At 40.2% G+C, this 25573-nt stretch overlaps 1 protein-coding gene across 1 annotated transcript in view; it reads right to left on the minus strand.

Annotated features, from left to right (window-relative positions):
* Positions 1-25573, minus strand: part of nell2a (neural EGFL like 2a) — an 81080-nt gene that overhangs the window by 33969 nt on the left and 21538 nt on the right. The window contains exons 10-13 of the mRNA XM_023400381.2: positions 23319-23410; positions 21605-21710; positions 20521-20649; positions 3488-3613 (exon numbers count right to left, since the gene is read on the minus strand). Coding sequence (XP_023256149.1) covers positions 3488-3613; positions 20521-20649; positions 21605-21710; positions 23319-23410 — 453 coding nt within the window. The remainder of the gene's footprint in view (positions 1-3487; positions 3614-20520; positions 20650-21604; positions 21711-23318; positions 23411-25573) is intronic.

A 25573-nucleotide genomic window follows, 5' to 3' on the forward strand; every position in this document is an offset into this window, starting at 1 on the left:
ATGAGCACACAGTGGAAGAAAGACAAATGAGTAAAACAATAAAACTCGCCCCGCAGCTCAGAAGATTAGAGAAAACACGGTGACTGAAATCGCATAAGGTACAGTGGCTGTCTAAAGACAATATGGAAAAGAACTGAGTAAGCAGTGAGGTTTCTTTCTCGAAATAAATCACATGAGCACAAGAAAAGAGATGAATGTGCATTTGTTACTCCCTTAAACACTGTACCTCAATCTCCATTCTAACTTGTTATGCATTTCAGAAGCCTGTTCATAAGCAGATACAAAGTCACGAATCCTTAACTTTGCTCTATTATTTCCTGATTTCTATTGACAAATGAAAAGAGAAAATCCGCAGGGGGCCTAGCTGGAGCAGGAAATAGGAGTTTTCACCAGGTGCTCATTGTGTTGTTGAGTCTTACGGCTTTAATTCAAACTCCAATGGCACTGCAGGAAGGCTGCGGGCCTCAATCGTGTGGCGTACTGCGCAGCCAGCAGCCAGCCCCTTCACTCTGCTGCCGCTGAGTTAGTTTGCATTCGTGCAAATTGCTTTTTTAATTACAGACACGGAGGAGATGCAGAACGTTGCTGCCTCTTCGGAGATGATGCACACAGGGAGCTACTTAGCATCATGTTTCACAAGCTGCAAACAACTTGTGAGGAATGAGGCGGATCTGCTGCTCATCGCTGCGGAGTGACATTGTGTTTTTCTAGACGAAGGACAGCGACATTTCATTATGGAGGGATTACTGACTCAGATTTTGTTCATGTTTTTTATATATGGTTCTACATTTGGCAGGCAGCCGTGGTTTTAAATAGACACACAGGTGGGCCTCACAGCAGTCTTTATAAAGTCTTCCTGTGTTTATGCAGCATTCTTTACTCCTGACATTAAAATACATGTAAAACACAAACTTTAGTTTCTCATTTTGTCCAATAAATCCTGACATCTGATTTTAGACAGAAGGTACTGCCTGTTTGTTCTCAATAAATTCCTGTGTAAACATTTATTTCTTGCTTACATAGCTCCGATATTTGGAAAAGATTGGGCCTTGATGATATAGAAAACAATCACATTAGTTGATGTCAACAGATATCCAGACAGAAATGAAATCAAAATTAACATTTTTGCTGGGCTTAAAGATTTCCCTATAGCTTTGACTATGAGTTACCAACAAATCCCACACACTGTAAACGTTCAACAGGTAAAATCCCTGCCTATATGAATTTCACCAGATAAAGTTCTGAGGATTCTTGGTTCTTCCACAGTCAGTTTTTGATGAAATGTACTTTTGCATAAGACTTTGTGGTGAGCAACAACTAAAGTGTTAGACTTTAAGTCCCTTTGGGTCACTGGGTCAAAACCACTGCTGTTACCTAATTTATCCACCACTGAGCTGTAGGTCTGAAAGTGTTGTGACTGTTGGTTTCCTCACTGTCAGCGGAAGTTTCCTCTGAAGCTCATCTCTCCCATCTATCCAGTTTTTAATCAAAAAACATCAATCATGTGGTGTGTTCAGCGAATTCAACCAACCCCTGATAAGCCTATTTTGGGAAGTGGGACGTCTGTTTCTAAAAGACCGGCATATGATTGGTTAGAAACAGCTTATTTTTTATCCTATTGACAGTAAATCAAAGCAACTTGCGCTCTTATCGTGTTTTTCTCATGTTTTTCATTATGTTTCTATTGCAGTGTCAGCCCAGCCCTGTACAAGATAAATGTTGCTTTTATAAAATGGAAACATAGCTGGCATTTTTAATGCATCAATGAACAAATTACATTTAACATTTGGTGCGTTGTTGCATACAGTCTGATCAATCATGATGATGTAACTGAGGTCTGTTTCTCAAATAGGTATTGAAGTTTCCCTTATCTACCGACAAACTACTGTGGAAGAAGCTGTTAGGAACATCTCAGGCTACAACCGCAATCACCTAAACACAGACAGAGAACAAAGAAAGTGAATCGTCCACGCAATCACTCTCTCAGATTGATTTGCTTTGCTTTTGAAATTGACTTTGGTTTCAACTTTGATCAGGAACAAATGGGTCTGCTGCCTCCACTCACAGTCTCTCTGTTTCTCAGGTTCTCTGCCACTTTCCTCCTTATCACACACACACACACATGCACGCATGCACTCACGCACACACACAGTGTATTCACACAGCAGATGAAGACTGTACACACACACACACACACACACACACACACACACACAAACAAGACAGAGAGTCCACAGACACTTTGACACTTCCAAAGAGGCCTGAAGTTAATCTATGTTTTTATTTTTTTGTTCAAAGTGAAGTTTTCAAAGGATAAAAGTCTTTACATGATCTGTGGGAATCGCTTTTAAAAAAGCTCAGAGTTTCAAATATGTCAAATAACAAACAACTGCCTTGTCTCATAATATACTATAAGAGTTTAGAGATATACAGTACCAGACAAAAGTTTGACTTTTGTCTGGTACTAATTAAATATGTGCAATTATGGAGTTTGTCAAAAGTCTAAACAAAGCTGAGACAGTTTTGCTTCGTAATCTACAGAAGGCAAAACCAATCCAAAATTGATGACAGCTAACTGCTAGCTTTGCTGAATCATAAGGCTGGTATTGATTTGTGTGTGTGTGTGTGTGTGTGTGTGTGTGTGTGTGTTTGTTTTATTTTAATGTGGTGCTCGTAATCAGAGGAAAACCAATAGAAGTAAATCAAACTCTGACATTCATCTATGTGCATATTAAATGAACAGACCGAGCATAATTGCAGGGTGACAGATTCAAAGACAAGTGTGTCTAACCAGGCGCCGTCTGGAATACGACGAACTCACACACACACACACACACACACACACACACACACACACACACACACAAAAGGTGTGTGTAGGTGTAGGTGTAGAGCCTGGCTAAGGTTTACAGTGTGTTTTACAGGTGTTGTCTGATGACTACAGTCCAAAGGTCTGAGCCTCAGGATTCTTGACCCCTACTGTATGTCTCCCTGTCATAACATGATTTTCTATTACGCTGCTTCCTTATTCCGTCTCACACTACACTCTGACACTGATAACTCACAATATTTATATCTGAATGTCTGGCTGCCTCTTTCCTCTCTCTCTCCGTCTCTGGAAGTCTGTGCGTCTCCTGGCAGCAGAATTTATCATGATGAAATCAAATATCATCCTCCAGTGTATGACTAAAGATGCAAATTAAATCATTTCAAACTGGCAATAACTTACTGTTATATAAAATGCTTCCTAAAAGCTCCTGTGGTAGATACCTGCAGTGAAGACATATCCTTCCTATTGGATCTCCTTATAGCTACACGGCTCTCCTCATCTCCGCACCCATACAACGACAAAATATAGTCCTTATTTGCACTACTTTGAGTCTGATAGCAACCTTCTACACAAAATGGCTGCTCCAGAGGCTGAAGCTCGCAGAGGCTTCTCCACGTGATTCCAGCCTGTCAAAAGGCCAGCGGAGCCAAAGCTCACCTGTGCAGGAATAGTCATCGATCCTGATGTAGCCCGTATGGCAGATGCACATGAAGGAGCCGGGGGTGTTAACGCACATGGTGTTCTCCCTGCAGTAGTGCTTCCCTTCAGCGCACTCATCAATATCTGAAGAGAAAGGAGAGAGGAGGAGAGGAGGAGGAGAACAAAGCCGGGTTAGATGTGGATTGCTTGTCGCACAGTATTCCGTCAAGAGGCGTGAAATTATCCGCAAGTGAATCTGTAAATGCACATTTTTATAATCATTTTCTGGGTTAACTTAAGTCCCTCCTATTAAAAGGTCAATATATATAGTCAATTATGTCACAGAGATTAATGGACCTTCACATAAAAATTACAAAAACATTTGTTGGTAGATTATCGACCCCCTCTTGTGGTGCAGATCAAACATAATCTTATCATTTTTTAATCAATTTTCTGCATGGACAGCTCATGCCTCAGACCTCAAGTTCAAACCTCCTGATCGATTGCTGTTTATTTGCTCAGACCCCCGTAGCCGAGTGACGCTCAACAGCTTCATCAGTTTTCACTTTTTAAATCTGTTGCACTTTATTTAATCTAATGTGAAAGTTTTCTATACATATTACCCACAGCATAGCCAAATGTGTGAGAAGTCCATCCCATGATATATTGTATGACGCTTCCTAGTTACATGGAGAGAGGAGTGGGACTGACTTTGGACGTAGGTCTGAAAGAACAAAGAGCACTGAAAGGTTTGAAAAGGTGCAACAGGCAGAGAGAAAGAACAGAAAGGAGGGACTGGAGTTAATTGTTTGCACACACAAAAAAAAAAGAGCGATAATTTGTTTACACTTGTGGTGTGTAGTCACAGATATTAAGCTGATTTATCATATTTGTTGATGCACATATTTGTCGGCGACGCCTTTTTATTATACAAATAAATGACCTGACCGCGCTGTCTTGTTGTCTTGTGTAAAGTTGGTGTTGAGCTTCCTGAATTCATCAAAGATGTTGGAGCCATAATTGACTTTGGCTTTCATTAATTTCTAATTATGGATGAGACAACATGAATACTGGATGCAGTAACTGCTCTGCTGATCTCTTTAGAAAAAAAGATCCAGCTTTTTTTGACTGATTTTTACAACAAGTCCTCCCAATTGAACAAGGAAATATGTTGTTTGCCTGTGGCCTCTAGAATGAGATTTTTTTTTTTTTTTTTGTTGACGCCTGCATACAAGTCCCTGTTCAAAAATAAATCTGTTTTATGACTTAACACACTATCACTAAGGTTTGACTGGGAGAACAGGGTCGATGTTTATTAAGAAGGAAGCACCTTTACAGCATCGTTACAGTGACATCCCCACTATTATACTGTGGCCTATTTTGGGTGTCTCCCCCATTCTGGGAACCACCTTATACAGTTCTCGCTACAGAAGGTTCCTAAAGGATCCTGCGCAGCCAGAGGGAAAGGGCCATTTGTCTTCATCAGTGGGAGACAGAGGTCGAAATGCAGAAGGTCCATGAGAGGTGGGCACTGAAGCACTTAAGGCTGTACCACTCGATTTTCAATCTATTTAAAGTAAAGCACTCCACACAGTGGCTTAGCTGCTTTTTCTCCAGACTACTACTGGCCATTCAGTTAATCTCTGCGCTTTGAGCATACTTTAAATGTTGAATGCTGTGAACAGATAGTGAAGGGGAAGAATTATGCCACTAGAAGAGTTAATTTAAAAAAGTCTCTGAATACAATCATGGGTGTTTTTAATCATTCTTGGGAAGAGCTGCGCTGGGCGCTATATGAGGTCACCAAACTTCAAGTACAAATAACAATGATGAAGGAGTGCGCTGTCCCATCTTAACAGGTGCAACATGGGAGTGAGGGAGATGTCTACAAAGCACAGTCTGCACATGTGCACTCAGTCCAAACATAGAGGTCTAATCAGGCACCTGTGTGGGTATACCATGGGTGTCTAAGCCCTTTAACTGACCTCTTAAATATGACTTGTGTTTGAATTTCTGAATTTCTGAATCACGCTTACACCACATTTGTCACAGTTAACCACTACACACTGATAGTTTCTTATAGGCTATTAGAATAAAGCCTATTTCTGAAGAAAATCATTTTACACTCAACCATCATGTCAGTGCTTGACCATGGAGATAGCCTTTATTCTCATGCTGCACGCTTTACTTCAAAACTACTTGATGCAGTTTATCATTGTTGCTTTGCACTCCAGAGACAGATAACATACTCATCTCCGTGAACTATAAGAAGAAGAAAGCTGGTCCTCTCTCGCAAAAAGCATTCCTTCATTTCTATTCATAAACAATCACCTGCAATAGCTGCCATGGCGTATCACTTCTCTTGCCGCAATTTAAAACCACTGCTCACCAGACCAGATCTCAGTCCTGTCTACTTATCCCTCAAGTAAATACTGTACTTAGAAGACTGCCATCCACTGCTTCACACCTTATAAATGGAAAGAAATGCAGCGGATTTTAAAACAGGACTGTCCAATCCCAATGGCTAATTTTAAACTTTTATCTTTAATCTATTTAGCAATGTTTCTGATCTGTCTCTGATGCTACATGTGCTTTTCTTATGTCTGGCTATATTTGTTTATTTTTCTCTCTGCTGTAGACAGAGGTCTGTACCACGAAACAGGATTTGGGGTTTAGGAGGTAACTTCAGGTTTAACCCTGGGTTTTCAGGGTTACTACAATGGTGGTTCATTTTTTACAGGGGTAAATCAACATGGTAACTTATGCTGAACTCCTTACCTGCTCTGGAGCAGGTTAATTTCAGATCAGATCAAAACCTGTCAACAGATGAACTACTGAATCAATCAGACAACTGGACAACCAGTCATCATTCCTACACGATCCTGACAGGAGCAAAAGAGTTTGCAATGAAGTGACAAATAATCATTTTGCTGTTTGAGTCTTTCCATGTGTCCACTCTGGCTTTAAAACTGAGCGTTTAACAAAGAGAGGAGTTTATCACACTAGATAATTACATAATAACTATTACAGCTTTATTTTAATTGAACAAAGAGTCTTTGATTCCAGACAGGATTTCTGACAGTGTTGATGTTTTTAATCTTACTCCATCACTGCAGCTCAGAATAACATGAGGAGACTTTGTGATGAAAACTGGAAATAAAACCTAAACCCTGTGATGTCTTTTATTAGAAAAAATTATCCACACACTCTTAAATATTTCCCATGATTATAAATGAGCATTTCAGTCAGATTGACCTCATCAGTCATCAACTTTCTCTCTGCTTTGGTAGTAGTAACAGTCTGACATTACTTTAACTTTTTTCTTTAAAAAGTTTCTTCTCAAGTACATGGTTTTCTCCACCTCCAGCAGTGACCCTGACCATCCTGCCATTAAAACTTTAAATGGCATCCATTTTACTCTTACTGATTCATACAAATACTGAGGGCTCGACAAAATACATCATATCATTCAAGGTTTATATATTCAACACACAAAAATTCAAAATCAAACTAGGTTCCTTGTATGGAATTGAAGATTGTCTGTCTTCTTCCAGCTGTAAAACTATTGTGCAGTCAACCTTTATGTCTGTTCTATGGAGATATTCTGTATTGTCATGCTGCCCCATCAACACTCCAGCGGTTAAACCCTGTGTACCACAGTGCACTACACTTTATCACAAATGACAAATACCATACTCATTGTTCTCTGTATCGCACTGTGGGTTGGACCCCCCCTAAAGTCAAGAAATAGGCATTTCATAATATTCATTTATAAAGCTTCCAAACTACCTCACATCTCTTTTCTCATTTAAATCTGGTATCTAGAGAACACCATCCAGGAACTACTTAACCTTTGATATCCCTCGTGTATGCACCAGTATTGCCAGAACCGGTTTCAAGTACTATGCACCATTTAAATGCAATGAGCTGCAAACTGCCCTCAAACTAGATTCTTAGATTTCCCCTGGAGATTTTAAAGCTTTATTATTTGATCTATTTTACGACTCTTGTGAATGTTTTTCTAAAGTCTTTGTTTCCTAGATTCTTGTATTGTGTAGTTGTGTTGTCTTTGTTGTCGATTGCATCTTTGTTATTGTTTCTTGTTTGAACGCGTCTCTCAAAAAAGAGATCTTAATGTCAATGAGACTGCCTGATTGAATAAAAAATAAATAAATAATGGAATGATATCCTGGTTATGTGACATATAACTTAAGCTTTTTGGCCAAGTGCTTTGAGGGTCTGTTATGTTCTTATATTCTTCAATTTCCCTGTGTGGGATCAATAAAGCTTATCTATTAGCATAGCTCCACCCAACTTCAACCTGTGCTCAGGTCCAATCAGCCAGACTAACTGAAAACACCTGTGTGGGTCTGCAGATCCACACTGGACACTGGCTGTGTAATCTGTGTGCAAGAGTCATTAGCAGCACCAGACCCACTACGAATAAATAACCAGCTCTTCAGCTTTATGCACACTTAGCTACTTTCAGCTTACTGTTGTGCTTATTTTGCCAGAACGTACTATAAAAGGCTGAGTCTCACTGTTCCCCCTATATAAAATCTTAGGCAGCCATTTCCAGCAAACAAGCTGGGATAAGCAGAGTGTACCCCAACTGCCTAACATAAAACACCAGAAAGGTGAAGGAGTGACTGGTGAACCAAACAAGCTAAAGACTGAACAACAACTGAATATTCAACAAATGGCCAAAACTTTGGCTCAGATGGGATGCTCATGTAGCCTGATAATTACACCAAATTGCTGTTTCGTTTCATTCATTCAAGCAGACATCATGTCCACATCAATTGATTTCTTGTTTTGATGTAACTAATCAGTAGATAGTGACATATCTCTCCCACCCATGTTATTTTCTGTTGCCATGGAAGCTGCAGTAGCAGCTTCTACACAATTAACAATTTTTACATTGATCAAAGAAATATGTTGATGTATGAGTTATATATTGGTAACAGCCTGGGAAACTGCCTTTCTCTTTCATAATTGTAGCTAAATAGCTAGCTAGCTACTGTATGCAGGAAGATAGTGACACAGCCGTCTGGAATCAGGCTAGTGCTCATGTTCTGCTCCGTTGGATGTAAGTAGTTAAATTTTTTGCTAACATGTTAGCCTAAGAACTTGATAAACAAACAGTATGACAGGGCTGTTTTTCTGTGACTTTGTTTTAGAGGTTTTCTGTTCCCTAGTAATTAAAACTGAGTTAGTGCAGCTTTAAAAATATCATTTATTAGATTGTCCTTTGTTTTCCTTCTCACTCTCATGATTCCATATTTGGATCCATATTAGCTGTTGCCTTAGCAACAGCTATTCCTGGGGTCTAACTGCATGCCAAACCATCAGACAGAAGATGCACAACACTGCCAGGGTAAACAAAATAATCTTGATAATGTGATGCAACCAAATGCAATTCGATGCAAATCCAAGTCGAACCAAACGAACCCAGCCGTGTTACATGCTCCGGGGCCTCGTTCCTGTTGATAGTGCAGGTCAAACGTAGGCACTTTTTGAGAGATAAACTACATAGTCCTTGACATTATCAATTTATTATTCATTCACTGCATTCAGTGTCTGTGAGAGCGCAAGAAGACATTCACCCCTGAATATGTTCTGTGCCAGATGCCTTTGCGAAGAGCACTTGAAATTGAATTTCAATAGATTTGCATTGGCATTCACTCAGCTCGCATGTCCTTGGGTAGAGCACCGCCCACTACCCCACAAACTCAGAGCTTAGCACCTACCTACAAGTGTGGCATTCACATTTCCTTGGTCTTCTTCCTTTCACAGTTTCATCAATACTTGCTGCCTCCAGCTATTCAAAAGCTTCACAGATAAGTGAATCAGGCAGACAATCACCGGCCATCTATGAAAGTACATGTGTCCTTCACTAAATGAATGGAGGCTAATTAAACCCTGTGACTGGCTTTGAGAGAGAGAGTGAGAAAAAAAAACAGAGACATTCAGAGTGAGAGGGAAGAAAATGGAAAGTAAAGGGAAGGGCAGATAGCAGCACAGGTAAAGAGAAGAAGTGGATTAGAGACAATGGCAGAGTCATGACAAGCTATACTGTAGTGCCTGATAGAAAAGGGGAGATGAGATAGTTGGGGCATTGGGGTAAATGACTGAGATATTGAAGTGAGAATGATATAGAGGGAGGTGGAGGGAAAAGAGCAGGCAAAGCGGTGGATTAAACAGAGGATGCAGAATGAGGGAGAGTCAGTTTGAAGTAAAAAAAAAAGGTGAAAAGTATGGAGTGTGTGTGACAGTGAACAATTTAGAAGGAGAAAAGAGATTTTAGATGGCAAAGGAACAGAAGTGGAGAGAAAGCAGCAAACGGTATTAACTGTCGCTAAGAGACAGAAAGTAAGAGAGAAAATACAGTCTGTCCGCAGTCACAATGTTAACCTTGAGGAGAGGTCTTAGGTGACAGCCTTCCCGCTTTCTGATTGGCTATCCGCGGTGCTGCTTTGATTTAGAGCCTATTAACTGTAAGACACCATCCATCCTGCCCTCGGTGACAGCAGTTACGTTTGCTAAAACAATATGTTAGGAGGTGAGATGATGAGGGGCAGCACATGCACGTGTGGGGAGGGAGCGACCATCTCCATCTCCATTAACGCACTCCATTTCCTTGATTGGCCTGTCACATGGACACACGTGATGTGGCGAGCAAAGACGGCAGGCCAGGAGTCAGCGGCGGCTTTTATCCCGGAATGAAGTGATCGGGGTCAAGCTGTTGCCATGCCACCATGGATGTCTAGAAAACGGCTGTGCTCTTTTTTCTCCACCTTTATGCATTCCTGCGTGAGTACTAAATCAATCATAGTCATACCTGAGGAGGGTTGGTATGGAGGGAGATCTTTTAAAGATAAACCTACTGTAGTATTTAGTTGTATAAAGTCAGAGACATTTTAAAAAAAGCACCAAATATCCTAAAATATATGTAGCTGTTGATATATTTTATAAAAAAACTGTCAACCTGCTTGTGGCACCAAAGGAAAAGTCCGGGGTGGATTTCATCCACTGGTATTGAAGTTATTTCAGTTTCGACCAAAGTGGTGAACCAACTGACTTGACCAACTGTCACCATTAGCATAGCTAAAATCACCAAGGTTTCAGGTTCTAATATATCTTAGAGCAGTGGTTCCCAACCTTTTCCAACCCATGGCCCATCTGAAAATCTCAAAAATCACCCGACCCGACTTGTGGATTCAACATTTGTCTCTTGACTCTCTTTCCTTTTCATTCTTCCTGTTGCTAACCAGCTATCTATTTTGATGTTCCAGTTTTTGTCATGGATTTAATCTTTTAGTGAGCAATCAGCCTGAGGTATAACACGCGGTGAGGTGGTCCGAACAGCGACAACATGAATGTTCCTATCATTGGTTTATCACGGTGATCGCCTTAATACAAGAAAAAAACAAAAAAAAACAATGAAAGGAGTTACCTAACCCTAGCCCTTTTTTAAAGGATCATTTCATATTAAAACATTTAAAACCATTATTTACATTTTTATGATTTTTAAAAAAAATGTATTATTACATCTTTTCACCAAAATTGTACTGTTTTCCAATTTATTTGTCGGCCCACTTGCAATACCTTCACGGCCAACTAGTGGGCCCCAGCCCACAGGTTGGGAACCACTATCTTAGATAATGGACAATAACAAAATACTGCGGCTATCGGGACTTCAGGATGATGAAGGCAAAAACTGTTTGTGCACCCTGACACAGTAAAAATATCTTTGCATTGAAATGCACAATGATATTACATATGCTATTCCCAAGTGTCGATATATTTTTGGAGGTCATAACTGTTCTGACATTTTTCATATTCCAGTCATTGTTCATTTACCACAACTATATACATAGGGAATAACAGCTTATCCCTCTCCGCTTGTATGGCACGTAGTTTCTAATAGAGCAGCCTCACTATCTGCGTTTCATACTGCAGTACACCAAGGTCTGGGAGTAGGAAGATAACACCGCCATTGCCTTTGGATGTCCCACAAAGACACACAAATCTCTGCCATTCCACCAGCGGCCTTTCTCTTTATCTCTCTTTCTTTCCGTCTTTTTCTCATCTATCCATCCCTTCCCCAACCAGCTCACTCACTCACTCAAGCAGATGGTTTTCAATAAATGGCAGAGGGACGAGGCTTGCCAAAACATTGTCTGATATTACTCAGTAGCAAGTTCCCTCGTGGCCAGCTATATAGCAGTCAGAGGGAAGAGTGGAGAGACAGAGCTGTTCCTGCCGGCCAAGCAGTGCCCCACTCAGCAAATAATCTCCACTGTCGGCCTTGGTTCCTCATGGGTGGAGAAAGGTGTCAGAGGATGTTACATGATGCCTCTTTTTCTTTATGGGGGTGTGATTGGGTCAAGTATTGAATTGTAGTTGGTGTTCAGGATGTGGTTCAGTTCAGAAAAATTTCAATCAATGTAAAAGCTGCAAGTATGTGTGATGTGATAAATGTTTATGTAGTCATCAAGTCTTTGAAAATAGTTTTTCATTTTAGAAAGAATAAAACAATCTTGAAGAGAGTTGGCGCAGTCGACATGTTGCTTTGAACCCACTCTTTATAGTGACCCCAGGATCATATTCGCATACTGCAACTGCAGAAAACTAAAGCTGAAAATTTTCAGATTATACACACAGTGGTTTCAATAACGCTTGTAAAGGAATAGTTCGACATTTTGGAAGATACACTTACTTGTTTTCTTTTCAAGAGTTATATGAGGACATCGATATTAAGGACTTTAAGCAACAACGGTTGATGTCGTAGATCCTATTTCAATACTTCCTACTGTTGCAGCCCAACTGTCTACTACAGTAAACCAGTTGTTCTCAGGTAGTAGACAGTAGGAAGTGTCGAGAGAGAAATCTGCGTCAACACGTCACTGCGCAACTGTCCCTACTATGAAGCTACAGCCAGGACCAAGGGAATGTGTATTGTAGGGTGTGTAGGGGAAAGATGGTTCAACAAGCTAAATTACTCTGAATGTTCTCCATTTTCTTTCATTCAGACGGAAATTGTAGTAAATGATAAAGGAGAAGGGTGTCTTTTAATCAGTTTGCTTCATTATTGTTGCAGTCTTTTGGCGCAACCATTATTTTCATATCTGCTTGAAAGGAAATCAGAATGAACAAAAAACCCAGAGGCAAATTGAATTTTCTTGAAGTGAAAGTGAGCAGCTCTTTTCTGGGTCATTACCTGAACAGGAACCACAGATATACTTTCTTAAGAGAAAACTCTTTTTTTCACCAAACCAAACTGAACAATCACTCCTAAATAAACAGGCTCAGAAAAACCCAAAACAAATATGCAAAACGTCACTGCCAATTTGGGCGAGAGCAGGAGCCAATTAAGATGACTGAGTGGAAAGAATCCCATTAGGAGACAAGAGTGAAAATCTGCATTCTGAGAGTACAGTCATTGTCTAAATACCAGACACTCACACTGTGATCAATCACTGTAAACACTTAGAAACCTGCTACCTGACTTAGAACAATGAACGTCAAAGAAGAAAAAGGCAGAGGAGGACGAGAGGGGTGTGTGTGTGTGTGTGTGTGTGTGTGTGTGTGTGTGTGTGTGTGTGTGTCTGCTGGTGGAGTTGCAAGGTGTGTGAATGTGTGCACACGATCCCTGCATATCCAGGCACTCATGACAACCTCACAATCTCCACGTGGGGATAAAGTTCCATCCAATTTAACAACACTCAAGAATCCTTTCATTAAAACATCTACCAGGTCTCAGCCTAACTGCATCAAGTGTGTGGGTGCCTATGCATCACATTAAACACGCACTTAACACACGTTTCGATTTGGCATGAGTTAAATGAAGGCCAGTGCATCTTATAGACAAAACTGCCTTGTTTACGTGAATGGGGTTTTGCTCTCCATCACGGCTCTCATTAATCTGGGATAAGATTTTCCACCATGTGTAAATCGATGGAGCATCATCATCCATCACTCTTCACTGTGTGACCAAGTGCAGCCTGTAGGCCAGAGGTCTAAACAATAAGTAACGAGGAGCAGAAACGGCTATCAGAGCTTTATGAAAAGCTGACAACTAATCAAATGCATGTGTGCAACACATTTTTTCTCTTCCTTTCTTTTGTTGTTGTTGTATTTGCTTATATCTTATTGATTGTATTCTTCTGCATGTTAGTTGTTGCTGTATGCATTTAAATGTAAAGCACACTGGGTTTATTTGCCTACTGTTCACCGACTTTCTACTGTCTGCAGAGATCGACATAAACATAAAGAACATTGTATTCATTGAAATTAAACGCAGATGTGGTTATTAATTTACTTATCAATCCATGCATTTACTTTACCCAGTTAATACTGAGTGAGATGAAAGAAAATAGCGAGAGCTTAGCAGTCCATCAAAGAGCTTGGATTTTTTTACATCATAAAATCTAATTGTATTTGGGTTGTAAACTTGATGATATGTTAATAATAATAAAAGCTTCACAGTAACCCTAATGGCAAGAATTTGTTTTGCTCAGTGGTGGAAGAATGATTTGGATGTTTAACCGAAGTAAAAGTAGCAATGGAAAATTTATTACATTGCAAGTATAGGTCCTGAATTCAAAATTCTGTTTAAGTAAATTAGCATATTGTCAGCGAAATGAACAAAAGTAAATACTGGCAGTACTCAAAGTGACACCTTCATTTGTGTGTTAAATGATAATAAACAAAATATATAAAAAGCATTACCTATAAGCATTATTTTAATGTTGCAGCTTATTCAATGAAGATCATGTTTTATATGTAAAAACTGAATCTGCATATTAACTATACAGCAATGCAGATTAGCAAACATAAAGTAATGCTCTCTGTAATGTAGTGAAGTAGAAGTTTTATCAGTTACATAAAGGGAAATACTCCACCTGAGCATAAAGCAGTCAATGAATTAAGCATGTTCCTATCTGGAAAAGCAGCAGAGAGGAAACTTCTCCCATGCGGCATTTGAAGGATATTGGTTGAGCAGTGCTGAGATACTGTTATTTACACTGGAGAGGGACTGTCTGGCTGGTGGTGGGATTGTCTGTTTTGGGTGACATTTCAGGAGGGTCACAGAGGTGAGATGTGTGTAAACAAACACACAGCCAGTCATAACGTCTATGTGTTTGCCTGTGTGTGCGTGATTCATCTTTGTGTGTGTGTGTGTGTGTGTGTGTGTGTGTGTGTGTGTGTGTGTGTGTGTGTGTGGGTGGGTGTAGAGGGGGGAGTGGGGGTCAGGACCCTAGCAGGTGGGGAACCCAGAGGCTCGGGGCTCATCCCGACAGTGATTGGGTTTTGGAGCAGGCCGTGCTCTTCAGTCAGTGCCAATTAGCCTGCTGCTACCTTGTGACATTCAAAAGATAGTGGTCCCGCGTTCACACACAATATGCTTACACACAAACACACACACACACACTCAGTCACACCTTAGAGGTGATAAAACCTCATTCTGTGTTCAAACACCATCGACCTTTTTAATCATTTATACCACATACATTATCAGATCTACATTAACTACATTAATAAGTCAGAAATCTGGCTATTGGACAAACTCATGTGTCATCGTGATATTTAAAGCCTCTGCACACACACACAGGTGTTTTCACTTCACTGTAAAAATTAAGCTTGATTGACATCCTCCTCTTCCTCCTGCTATACTTTTGTTGCACTAATTAGGGTGGAAACCTTGTTATTATTCTTTTTGGTCCATAGAGTTGTGTGACATCACATAATTTCCCGCCTAGCTCCGCCTTGCTTCAACCTGATGAGAGGTCTAATCAGGGAGTAATTGAAAACACCTGTGTAGGTGTGCAGAGCCTTTAACGATAGTCCTGTCTTGCTGTGACCACCAACGTCTGACAAGCCTGTTTACTGTTTGTCCAGTGAGTTTGCTTTACAATGTTTTTTAATTGTTTTTCATTTATGCTGCATTTTTTTGCATATTTTTCTTATTCTCCAACAACAAAGAACAGTCCAAAACCAGCAATGCAGCAAAGGAGCTGAAAAAAAAAACCCCAGCAAAAGCACATTTTAATCCACTTAATGGTCGCTGAAAACTACAGTGCCCGGTTGTTTTGGGAGATGACTTAGCCTTTTCTAAAATGGAAACTATATATTTCTGACCCATTTCTGAAGATTTACATCATCAATAGGAACAAACTCAGACTTGGAGCTGAGTGCCACAGACAGGCCAGGAAGTCAGAAAGAAAACAAGAGACTAACTCATTGTAGGTTTAGGTATTTTCATGGGATTTGCTGGGTACAAAAAAATACAGAATATCAGCAACCTTTTCCATTTTTGATACGTGATTGATTCGTTCACTTTACTTTCATTGTGTTTGGGTGGAGGCAGACGTCTCTCAGACAGACAAATCAAACCACAACCATCTGCATCGCTAAATACCAGAGAAGGTAAGTGAGAAAATGTTAATTTGGGTGAACCAACCCTTTAATGTTTATGCTGTTATCTAACTACCTACCTATCTATCTAACACTATGCAGTTTTGTAAGTGTGGTGCACATAAGCAATTGAATAATGTGCAGTGTCCCTGATAAATAAAGTGAGTTAGTGCTCTCTAGGATAGGCTGTATATAAAAATAAAATCCTGTTGCATACTTTGTCTCTTTCTATTTCCTCTTTTTCCTCTATTTTACAGAATATCGTTTTATATTTCACATTCCCCATATGGATGGCACAAAAAAAACACACACAAGCAGTCGTTCTGTCTGAGCAATCCTGACAGAGAATTTCTGAAGTAGGGCATTTCAAAACCAGACAACAATGGGAGATGTCTTTCTGCCTGCAGTCCTCTACAATGCTGAGATGAATAATGGTATTATCTCAACACGTTGAACTATACTGATTGTTCAATTTAGAGACAATCACACAGTCTGTCACTTCTCCACTGCTCGCCCCTCTGTCTAATTCTGTCCTAAACACACGCATGCATGTAGTAAAATAGGCCTTAAGCCTGACTGCGCTCTGAGGATAGGATGGAGGAAAAAACTGAGCTCTTTTTCTGTTGGAGAACTCAGTGCTCAAACCACCACACATACACAGACATGCACCTGCACACTCACACACACACATACACACACAGACTTACACAAAGGCAGGGCTAGTATCCCCCTGAGTTTTCCCTACTGCTGCTTCTATGAAAAATTTACACAGGAGTGATCGCATCGGCTATTTTGAGCCCATCTCTGACCTAGGAATGTTTTTAAAGAGCTGGTATCCATCTCTGCTTTTTTGTCTTTATGTCTGACATCACCCAAAAAATGTTATGTGCAGTAGTGTCTACATAAAAGAAAACCTATATTCAAGGGTCTGCATATATGTCTTTCTGATTCATGATCCCCCTGCTGTGTTCAATACACAAAATTTCCTCTAAGTTGGAGGTCACATCTCATCTCACAGGCACCACTGTGTTGAAACTCATCTAGAAGTGAAAGCAGGCGACTTCACTCATCTTTCGGTACATCTGCTCGCAGCCACAAAATGGTGTATCTATTATATGAACACAAACATTCTCTCATCCATCCACAGAATCCTCAGTGTTTTGGAAAGACGGTCCTTTTATTTTCCACACAGGACACAGACACACACACACACACACACACACACACACACACAATCATATGTAGTAAGTGAGTTACAGATCCACACAGAAAATCAATTGCTTTTGAGAGAAGTCCATCAGCAAATTGAGTCAATTTCAGGTGTCTCTGTGCAGTCTCTGATGCAAACACTCACCACAAACACTGCCATCCAATTTCATAGCAAGAGTCAGGCTGCTCTTGAGATGAATAGTCTGGGTCTGAAGTGTTGATGTTGGAGGCACAAGTCTGTCTGCCTGTACTTTATTTCACACAGTGGTGATGGGATGGGCTGCTCCATCCTTATTTCTACAACAATGAACTGCTGAGAGTCTTTAGGCAGCTCTGATGTTACATATGTGATAACAAAGACACAAAAACCAGGCTGCAAGAAAAGGTTGGTTTGTCAGACCAAAAAAAAAAAAATGTTAATGTGTGAGTGGAAAAAAATGAAGCCTTGACTCAAGACCAATAGAGAGTCAAAAAATTCCCATCATTTTTTTTATCATCCTCTTTGACACTCAAAATGTAAATGGATGTTAAAAGCTATTTTCAAAGAATTAGAATTTGCTTCCCACCCTCAGGACACAGGGGTGGCGAAGCATCCAAAATGCATCAATTGATTTTTTTTTTCTTTTGGCCACAAGATATATACACAACATTGACATATTACAACTTTATAAAGTTGTTATTAGTAATGCATCCAGTAGACACAGAGCTACATTAGCATTCATTTGGAGTTGTGTCCAATATTCATTCTCTTTTTCATTCTCATTTTTTTAACACTGTTTTGGTCTCTACCAATATCTGTGAGAAATATCAGACTCTATAGCTGCTAAATGCTCCACTATGTTCACTAGCTAGTTAACTCTTGTCTGCCTGCTGTAGGCTGATGGACAGATAGCTTATCAGAGGTTTTTCACTGAGAAAAGCTGCATGCTGCGGCCGAAAATGGGTTGATGAGAGCAGCGGGAGGGAACCAAAATAGCTAAGCTGATGGGCCAGAGAGCCAAATCAATCAGCTGCAAGATGCTAAAATGCTCCATAGAGCTGGAGGGGATTTTAGAGTCAGGAGATAATTCTCACAATGAATGACATCTTTTATACTTCACATGTGATCATTTGACAGACCATTACTGAGGCTTCAACAAATGATCATTGATATAAAATTATCAAATAATTTGAAGATATTTTCTAGATTGATCAAATAAGTCCGGGTCTATATGATAATTATGATAATAATAATAATAATAATCCAAATAATCTAAATAATAGTAATCTAAACAACCGTTCAAAGATATTCACAGAAGCATAATAAGTGATATGAGTGGAGCAGGTTTTACTTACTATATTTTCCTGTTGGGTTGTTTTATAGTGCATCAGATTTTCTAACAGATGTTTTGTATGTGACCTTTTAATATGCAAAGTAACTGTAAAAAAAAAACAAAAAACAGCATCTGAATGTGCTGGAGTATGAGTAAAAATACTTCAATACAACTGCCATCGAATTGTACTTTAGCACCGCGCTTGAATAAACGTTAATCGCTTTCCACCAGTGCCTGAATTATGTTTTCAGAGACACCATGGTTACACACTGTTATTGTCCGCTGGATCACCTACAACCCACCGCATCGCTTCCCATTAATTTAGCATAGATAGCATCTTTAATTATACAGATTCCCTGAGACTAATTACCTGGACAACTGCTCACATGTGTAAATTAATGTGAGATCTGCAGAAGTTGAGAACTTTTACTCTTTCATTTAGCAACCTGGTTACAGTAACAAAAAGCTCTGCGGCTCGACTGACACTTTCGCCTCATCTCGATGAAGGTGACAGAAAATATATTACAGGGAGCATGTGGACTGTAGATAAAAACGAAATAGGCCGAGGCACGTACTCACAAACACATGCTCTAAAACTGCACACACACAATGAAAAGGGAAGATCAAGAAGGCTGTATATTGACAGAGCAGCTGTCAAGGTCATATGCAGAAAGGATCTGAATAACTTTGATGCCATGTTTGCTCATTAATACCAGAGCTGCACAGGCGTGGCAGTTATGACATGATGTTTACTACATATTTTACTACAGGATAGCATCGGAGATGATAAAGTCATCATTTTTTAATGATGCATCTGGTAAAAATTCAGCCAAGATGTGAGATGAGGAATTCAGTTGAAGCACCATCCGTTAAGTGAGTATGAACTCTGAGATCTCTTCACCATCAGCCTGAAAGGACCTGCGCAGTGAGATATAGAGCATGTTTTCCCATCATGTAATGTGGAACATTCAAAAGGCAATCAAGTAAAACATGGTCTGTTTTTATAGGAGAGCAGTGCTGGTATAATAAATTGCATTGTGTTTTGCTTGTAAGTTTAACATGGATGGAGACATCTGAGCCTTAGCATGCAATCAGTAATGAATGACCTCGCTGATGATAGATGGCATGTCTTTAATCGCTGCCGCAGCAGAGTGACGCTGAATACATGCCAACATAAAGACCATCAGCATGTTTTTATATCACAAATTAATCAGCTGACGGAAAAGAGAAACATTAGTCTCTCAAAATGCATTCTGAAAAGCAGTTATTATATATCGTGGACCCGAATAATGAGAGGATTACAGTCTCCCATCACAAAAGGATTATGTGATAAAAGCATGAATGCAGCAAAGTGTTGTGATGGTTATTTAGCAAATGTCGACATTATTTTGCAATGCGTGGTCTGTGTTTAACAAATTCAGACAAACTAACAAAAACAGTCCATATATATATAAAAACATGGCACTTAAATGACAAATAAGTTTGTAAGCCAAAATGTTTGAAGGAAATTCTTCCAAGTGTCAGGTCAGCAGAGAGCAACATCGCGTCTTCATCAAACATTAAATTAAAAACAGAGGAACAAAGAAATACAACCAGAATTGTGAAGCACTGATCTCATGTCTTGTATTTATTGCGGCAGGTCTGTGCCAGTTGTTTTTAATACTGTTCTGGAATAAAAATCAGTAGATACTGTGTTTTGAAAGTTGGGAAATAAATATTAACTGTGCTGACTGTAAGGTGACCATGGCAGGAATAGCAGAAGAAAAAAAAAGAAACATAAAGAAATCACTTAGTAGTGGGTTCAAGATCAGTGTAGAGAGTCATTCACTTCCCTGACACATGTTATCCGTGTGTTCATTTCACAAAACCGACTCACATCAGGGCTGAGTCCACACAGTCAGAACGCCCAAACATCTCTAAATTCTCCTTCTCAGTAAATATTACACTGAATTAAAACCTTGCCCTCCAAAAAAGCAAAGGCCAGCTTCCTCTCATGACCCATCCGATGCAGCCCAGGCACATTCGCAAGAAACAACCACACATCCACTCTTGGAGGGCAAACAAACTTCAGCTAAAAGTCAGGGTTTGTTATTCAGAGCCATGCCTTACCTTCACAGTAGGCATTATCGTCTCGAAGTGGGCGGAAGCCATCCTTACAAACACAGCAGTCTCCTGCCTCCAGGTTCACACAGTCTGAGTGCTCCACGCAGCCATGGCCCTCTGAGCAGAAGTCATGACCTGCAGGAGGCACAGGGAGGAAAAGGTTGACACCCAGAGGAGCGAAGAGGAGAGCAGTGATGGAGGTGCGGTGGAAAGGTTATGTCATAGTACCACGACCTTTTCTCACAGTATCCTTTTACCGCGGCTTCTTTCCCAGGTATATTAGGGCAAAATAACATTCATTTACTCCTATTTCTCACTTTCACATCTGACTTCATAAAAAGAACATATGCTGATATTGCTAAAAGTACAAATAACTACAAATGAGTAAGCTAAATTTCAAGGAAAATAATACTAGGTTTAAGCCCCCTTCTTAAAAATCCCTCGTACTTTGTATAATTTCATTTTTAGATTGATTTTCTATCTTACAGGCAGCCATTGATTTCAGTTCTTGCCTGCACAATAACATATACCAGCAATATTAACTTGCAGAGTAAAATTTGTTTGCGATGGTAATCGATCAAAGCGAACACAATGCTGCTTTGTCCAGCCGGTCGAGATGCAAATGTACTGAGCAAAAAATTGAGCATATAAACATTTTATGAAAGGGATGGTGTGAATTGGGCAGTTTTTGTTGCATGAAAAGGTCGCTGTTTGTGTGCCGATCCTGAATCCCTGGCTCTGTTCTCTCGAAAGCTCTAGAGAGCGAAATGCTTACAAAACAATCGCTACAACACAACTGCAAGTTGATTTTCATAGTCGCAGCCTGGAGGGTGGGAAGTCAGTGCAAGAACATGTGATTTTGAAAAACTATTATCAATAATGAAATCTCTGACTTCTTTTGCCAGTGGCGATTTCTCACTGTACATGTCTTTATATTTTTCCTTGCAAATATTATTCCTCCTGTATCTGTCTGTATAAACACAAATCTGGTAAAACAACTTATAATAAACATGTTCCACCATAAAAAAAATGAATTATGTTAAATGGGATAGTAGTAATATAGTATTGTAGGACAATGTTTCCTCCATACCTCTGCAGACTTTACAGCATCTGTCACTCAAGGTGATCTGCTCCGACTCTGGACAGTTGAGCTCAGGACAGGGCTCAGTGGGAACCACTCGATGCATAGTCCTGTCCTGTGATGAGTAAAGACAAAATGCTCATGAGCGACTCTTTAGGTCCACACACCCCCCCTCCCACCCCTTCATTTGCTAAGGGTTTGGATGTAATTATGAAGGTAATTATTCATCTATTGTGTTTCCTCTGTCACTCCCCGACTTTCCCTCCTCCCTGTGTGTTCATTACAAACCAATTACTCATTTGGTCAAAAGCAGTTTTTTTTTTTTTCCAAACTACTTGTGGAAGCGGAAAAGCTTTTTTTTTCTTTTGTCCTGTTCTCCACAATCATTTACATTGTGATTCATGACGCAGCTTTATTATACAAACAGTGAATCAATCTTCTGGATTATCCCTGCATGTGTGTGTTTAGTCAGAGTGTAAAACCTGATTAGGGGGTTCCTTTCCCCAGCATGCCTTTGGCAGGTCTCTCTAATGATCTCATCTGAGTCCCTCTGACTGATGCTAATTTGGAGTCATTAACACCAGACACAGTTGGACAAAAAACAATAGACCTTCTCCATCTATTTGTCGGCACGAATGTTTTACTGGTGGATCATTTTAAACCTGACATCTGCCCGAGGTGTCATGACCTCTACTCGTACACAGGCTGAGCGTGCTTGTTGGAAATCATGGAAAAAACTTCCACAAACTCCCCAAACAACTTTCCAAACAAGCCTCACCATTGACTTCTTACCACCCACCACCCAAAATGCCCCCCCCCCTCCCCCCCTGCAGCCAGCAGGCAGACAGAAGATCAGAGGCGTGACAAGCAGCTGTCAGGGGAAGCCTGCAGGAGTGTGCAGCAGTGGGCTGACTGACAGAACTCCGCGTCCCCATTTCTTTGATCTGCCTGGGACTGCCAGTCAGTAAACTGGGACTACAGATGGGCCAGGTGTGGGCAAGCAAGCCAGACAGCTGTCTGAAACTGCAGATTCTAATGGAGCTTTGCAGAATTCATGGAGGAGCCGGTTGATATGATAGAGTTGGGTGATTAAAACTTCAAATCACTTTTCTGTGATTGATTGGGCCTGCCTGGCATAATGTCATCAAGTGAATTACTCCCAAAAGTGAGCGACCCACCCATCTGGTGCACCAGGCAGACAAAAGCAAATGCTCTGAATAATTGGGAAATGAATCTGATTTGGGACCAGTGTGGTATCTGATGATTGGTACTGAAGAATGGCCGTGGCATCCTGTGATGACGAGTGATCTGCTCCAGGCCTCCAAATGTAAAGTTAATTAGCAGGATTCAGCCGATTTATTTAAATAACAAAGAAAACAATGACAAGTCAGACCAATGAAATTCAGCTGAAGTGGACAAGCTCGCACTCTGGTTCATGGGGGCTTGATTTATCCTCTCAGGGTGGGCCAAGGTAGCAGTGTTTAGTGAACTGTCATGCACTGCAACACAACATGGAAATTAATAGAGCTGAAGTGCTTGGTTACATGACTTATTGTGGTGTCTCTTTCTGGAGGGGAAGCTGATAAAAAATTCTTTTGAATAAATATGTTTAAGTGTATTTAAAGGCTGTGTGTGTGTGTGTGTGTGTGTGTGTGTGTGTGTGTGTGTGTGTGTGTGTGTGTCGGTGTCGGTGTCTGTGTGTGTGTGTGTTGACATGACTTACCCTACATTCAAACAGCAGGCACCTGCCAGAGGAGTCGCGCACAGCCTTCTGATCCCCCTCCACCAGCTCTCTTCCACCAAACAGGCAGACAGCTGGTAGCAAACGCAGAAACATTACACACACACACATAAACAACAGATATACACATAAAAACACACTGAAGACCGTATTTCTTCCGAATCATACTCCGGATAATAATCTGTGTGTCTGTTTTCTGTAATGATTGTGGCTTATATTTAATGCATTACGCCTGAATAAATGATTGTGAGCATGTCTGAAAATATATGTTGCTGTAAGACTTTTCAGATTCGTAAAAGATAAGTTTGATCTGTTGCTGGACAAATTCCCACTGTATTATACCACTATTTACTGGTCTTTATTTGAAAAATTACAACTTTGTAATGACTTTTATTAGAACGGAAATAGCAGAGAATATGTTTCAATTTCTGGTGTTACGGAAAAAAACATTAATCTCCTAAAGCCTTTAGCAAAATTCTCAATCTATTGTTCAGCTTGTGATGTTCTTGAACCCAAATGTATTCAATTAACAAACAATCAGAAATAAAGAAGCGCAAGCAAATAATTAAATTTCTGACCCAATTAATCACAAAACAACTGATTTGCATTTATCAAGAACAAATTTTTCTCTAACTATTTGTAAATGAACTTATCATTCTAAAAATCAACACATATATTTCAATCCCACCACTCGCCGGTTGTGGACATAAACACTGGCAGAACACCAGGGGTCTTATATAACAGTCCTGTTGTACTTGTATGATACAATCTGTCCTTATTATTTTCAGCTTTTTTATAGCATTTTTTTTTTTTTTTTTTTTTTTAGTCCTCAGGTAAATTGAGTCAAACCAAATCAAGCATATCAAACCCAATTAAGCAATGCTACTGAGGAAGTGATGGAATAATTAACATGTAAAGAGAGCAAGCAGAGACCCTGTTTTATATAACTGTACGGGAGGGTAGGTGGGCGCAAAAATAATCATGTGGGCAGAAAGTGAGTGTTTGATGAGCAGTTGGGGTCAGGCAGATTCAGACTGATACGAGGAGGAGTGATGATTGACACCGCAGCTCGGGCCCTATCACAAAGCAAGCGCATCATGAAAGCAAAGGACTTCAGAAACAGCTATTTGACGTTCTACTTGACAGACCATCAAAAAAAACAGACTCGGAACTCCTCCCCGCTAGGCCCTGTGCTGCAAGATAAGGCTTTAATTTGGAGAGCGAATCATGTCTTTGTAGTGGGGAAACTTGCAGCACTCTTCTCTCCAAAGCCGGAGCATGCGTAATTAGCTGTGTGTTTGTCTACCTCGTTGAGATAAGTGAGCACGGGGGTGTTGAGTTTAAGGGGATTACCTGCTACGTGTTTATATTTGTGTAACACAGCAGCACATTCCTAAACCCCTGTGTTGCATCCCTGACCTTTGGGTCAGTGGAAATGATGCCGACTCAAGCTGATTAGAATCCAAGACTAATGGTTTCCTACTGATAAAGAGTTAAATCTCATCTATTATTTCCTTCGCACGGGAAGCAGGAGCAACGGCAGCAGTGTGTGGGAGTGTGTGGTGAGAAAGTTCTCAAGTGGAGTCAGCTTGCACACAAGATGTGGAGTCAAATCTGCAAAGAAATACTATACGAACGTAAAGTCTGCTACATTTTTTATCATTCATATGGTGCGTAACCCTCTGTAAGGTTGAGAACACCAGCCATTAAAAACACTGAGCTAAGATAATAAATCCCCCTACTTAATGCACATACGAAATTTTGTTCTAAACACCGACAGGCAACTCTTTCTGCATTTTAAAAGCATACATCACATCTCATTTGGGTTAATATCAGGAAAATGTTGGGGTGAGAAAAGCTAATGTCCTCTGAAATCCATTTTTATTGAGAGGGAAATTGAGAGAATATGAGATGCGGAGCGCTGCTGTGAGGAGGCTAATAAGAGTCCATTGCTGAACTCAGACTCTTTTTGAAAAAGAAAAAAAATAAATAAATAACCGACCCTCTGTGTAGATACGTGATGAAGCAGCATTATTTATCCAGCCAGAACTCAAAAGTTTAAAATGGACATTTAAGAAGACACTCATCAGTTAGCATGTGCATCGTTTCAGACATCACACATCTCTTATTTTTCTCTTCACTTTTCCCACAGCCATGTTCGTCATAAATAGGAACAGCTTTACATCACATGCAGCCATCGCAGATTTACTGGCTCATGTCTGTGTGACTGGTGGCCA

This window comes from Seriola lalandi, unplaced genomic scaffold, assembly GCF_002814215.2.
Source record: "Seriola lalandi dorsalis isolate HSWRI2012SDOR001 ecotype SW California unplaced genomic scaffold, Sedor1 jcf7180002052274, whole genome shotgun sequence".
Taxonomy (NCBI): Eukaryota; Metazoa; Chordata; class Actinopteri; order Carangiformes; family Carangidae; genus Seriola; species Seriola lalandi.